The sequence below is a fragment of the Fusarium oxysporum genome, chromosome 1 (genome assembly GCF_000149955.1).
Source record: "Fusarium oxysporum f. sp. lycopersici 4287 chromosome 1, whole genome shotgun sequence".
Lineage (NCBI taxonomy): Eukaryota > Fungi > Ascomycota > Sordariomycetes > Hypocreales > Nectriaceae > Fusarium > Fusarium oxysporum.
This window is the reverse complement of record NC_030986.1, coordinates 4,949,550-4,952,425: the sequence shown is the minus strand read 5'-3', so window position 1 is coordinate 4,952,425 and position 2,876 is coordinate 4,949,550. Positions and strand designations below refer to the sequence as shown.

General features: G+C 51.4%; 1 protein-coding gene across 1 annotated transcript in view; it reads right to left on the bottom strand.

Moving 5' to 3' along the window:
• The window catches only part of FOXG_01051 (mannosyl-oligosaccharide alpha-1,2-mannosidase), a gene marked incomplete at its 3' end in the record, with an annotated part of 3,731 nt that extends 1,000 nt beyond the window's left edge, over nucleotides 1-2,731 (bottom strand). Inside the window, exons 1-2 of the mRNA XM_018377777.1 lie at nucleotides 2,146-2,731; nucleotides 16-2,089 (exon numbers count right to left, since the gene is read on the bottom strand). Of these exons, the coding sequence (XP_018233567.1) occupies nucleotides 16-2,089; nucleotides 2,146-2,349 (2,278 nt within the window). The 5' untranslated portion in view covers nucleotides 2,350-2,731. The remainder of the gene's footprint in view (nucleotides 1-15; nucleotides 2,090-2,145) is intronic.
• Between the last annotated feature and the right edge of the window lie 145 nt (nucleotides 2,732-2,876).

Sequence of the window (2,876 nt, the reverse complement as noted above, 5' to 3'; positions counted from 1 at the left end):
GATCTGCAACCTTACCGCCCTTCTGCTGTTCCAATTGAAGCCGCATGCCATCAAGGTTGCGGACCGTTGGTCCGTTGTGGCTGTACCACACGAGAGACGTCCCGAAACGAGACACAAGCGAGCTTGCCGTGTCACCGGGTGGAAACTCTATCCATGTCATGACGCGCTCAACGGGCGCGGCGCATACGCCGTCATGCGGTAGCATTGTTGGCGGTAACGTCCATGGAAACATTGTGTGATTGGTTTTAGCTCTATATCTCGTCACATGCCCTTTCTTCCGATCGAAGACTTCTACGGCTTCAAGGGGTCCATGAACATTGGGAGTATTGTGCAAGTCCACGAATAGTGCGACACTGAAAAGGTCAGGACGAGCAGCCGTAGCTGACCCGGAAAGACCTGGAACTGTAGGTACCGGACATGAGTGCGTGAAGCTCTCATCAATTGTGTCGTTCTTGGATACGACACGTTTCGATAACGAATGTCGTCGAGTCGGCTTCTGACGGCTGCGCTTGGGGATAATAAGGGGGTGACCCTCCGTAGAAAAGACAAACGCAGCATCAACCTTGTTGAGAGTATGGTCTGGGTCGAAGAGGAGGTACATGTACTTTGTTGTTTCACCAAGGAAGAAGCTCTCCATGCGGTCAGAGAGCTCTCCTGTTCTCACGTCTTGAAGACCAGCCCATCCACATGGAGCACGACATCGTCGCTCAATGTCTTTAAGAACCATTTCTCCGACATGCAAGTACCATGGGTCTTGTGTGGCACGGTATATATAATATGTTGACTCTATGAACTCGGGACGGCCTGGCCACCAACCGAGCCCCTGATCAACAGTGTTTTCGCGGACAGACCACCGCTCAGGCAAAGCAGCATAACGCGTCCAGAGAGCAGTATAAACAAGATTTGCCTCTACGGCTTCATCGACCTCGCCAGCCATAGCTAACAGACCAGGGTAGAAGGCACCCAAGCTATCAATCCACATAGTATATGGTTGCCCAGTTGTGCGATGATTATTCGAGTAGTATGGGTAATGACTTCTGTCGGTGTACAAATATCGCTTGACAGAGGCGTGTGCCTGATGCCATGCATCCAAGAACGCCTCAGAGGTCTGTAGCTCGGTAGGCAGAGGAGGGTGGAGGACGTTGGGGTCGAGCCACTCAGTGCTGCTCTGTCGACTAGTGGTCGACTTGTTGGGCATGCCGTGTCCTGAAAGCAGGATATGGCTCTTCAAAGCATATTCGAAGAAGCTATCCATACCAGCACCAATCCCGGCGTGTGGCCCTATCCACTGCCCACCCTCTGCGTCCAGGCCGTTACCGACGAGTCCAATTTCACTCCTTCGTCCCCAGACTGCCCAGAAAGCCCTCTTGGCCGCTTGCTCGAATCGAACGTCTCCTGATAAACGACTGAGAACTGTGAACTCTAGGGTAAGACTTCCAGCGCCGGCACTGCAAGTCTCGGTGATCTCCCCTGAAGCAGTCTCAGGTTTGCCCTCCATGTGACGAAAGAGGGGCGAGTTTGTATAGAAAGGAATCCCATGTCGAAGATTGACCCGAGGATATGGAATGCCGGTGTCTGTGTAAAATGCTGGGAGAAGCCTTTGTCCAAGATCGAGGGCCAGCCTTAAAAGTTGACCATCGTATTTGAAACCATTCGGCCAGGTTATAGGTGCCAGTTCAAGGGGGTCGTCCGCCTGAGTCGCCCAGGCTGGCTGCACAGTATACCCGTTGATAGGCAGCTCTCCTATGGCAAAAAGATGCGCACTGAGAAGGCCACCCAATCCACGTATTACGGTCTCAAAAACCTGAACCTTGCTGTCGAGGTCAAATCCAGTCGCTCGAATGCCCTGGCCCGAAACACCTGGTCGTCCATCACCATAGTATCGCACAAAATCCGCTATTCCATCTTGGAAATCGCTCAGAGCTTTCGACCCTGTCCCTGACGCATCTTCGGGTCCTCCGGCGAGGATCGCAAGTGTCGATAGACTATCAATGAGAGTAAGGGAGTAATTTCCTAGGGCATCGTTCAGTCCGATATGGGCGGGATTTTCTCGATCTCGGGTCAGGGGCGAGCACGTCAAAGGTCGAAGCTGTGGAAAAAGTACAGTCAGCTTTGAACGGTGATCAGCTGCGACACCAGACAAACCTCATCCTCAGGAAATGCATGTTTCATGTAATTGCCAAAGCCATGATAGAACATATCGACTGTTTGTTGGCGCAGCCGCACAAGGTGGTCCTGTCGCATTGCTTGAGCCGTCCATGATAGTGAGGCCCAGATCAAGAGCTGCACCCACACCAATAACATCATGCCTCCTAGCTCAAATAGCCAATGCCTAGGCCTCCGAGACATTGGCCAGGGGAAAATGGCACTCGAGAGCTACTGGGCTCATCGAGGGAAGCCTAAGAACAGCGAAACCGACTGTAAACCATACAGGTAATATGCGGAACGCCTCGAATATGACGCGCGACAGACGCTTGGCGTCGCAATTTGAAAGTCTGGAGGAGACGAAATCCTCACGAATTCGTGGTGACAGTTGTTTCCTGTCATCATCGCGCCACATGTGGCTAGCGTGCTGTGGCGTTTCGTGAACTGTGGTCCAATCAGGTACCGTACTTAAGGGAGGCTCTTTCCCAAACAGAGTCTCCGTGAAGTCAAATATCTTGAGAGCTTCGACAGACCTGGAGGTTATTCTTTACTACTCTAATCTCATAACAGATTATCTTTACTTCGCTTCTATGTAGGTCAACAGTGCTTGCATTATCAAACTCAATTTGATCATGGTAGCCTCGTCCCTTCCTATCTATCAGTCATCAAATCACCTTCCTTGTCATTCGTCAATACTATAACACAACCCGAATTTCGATGCAACACAAACA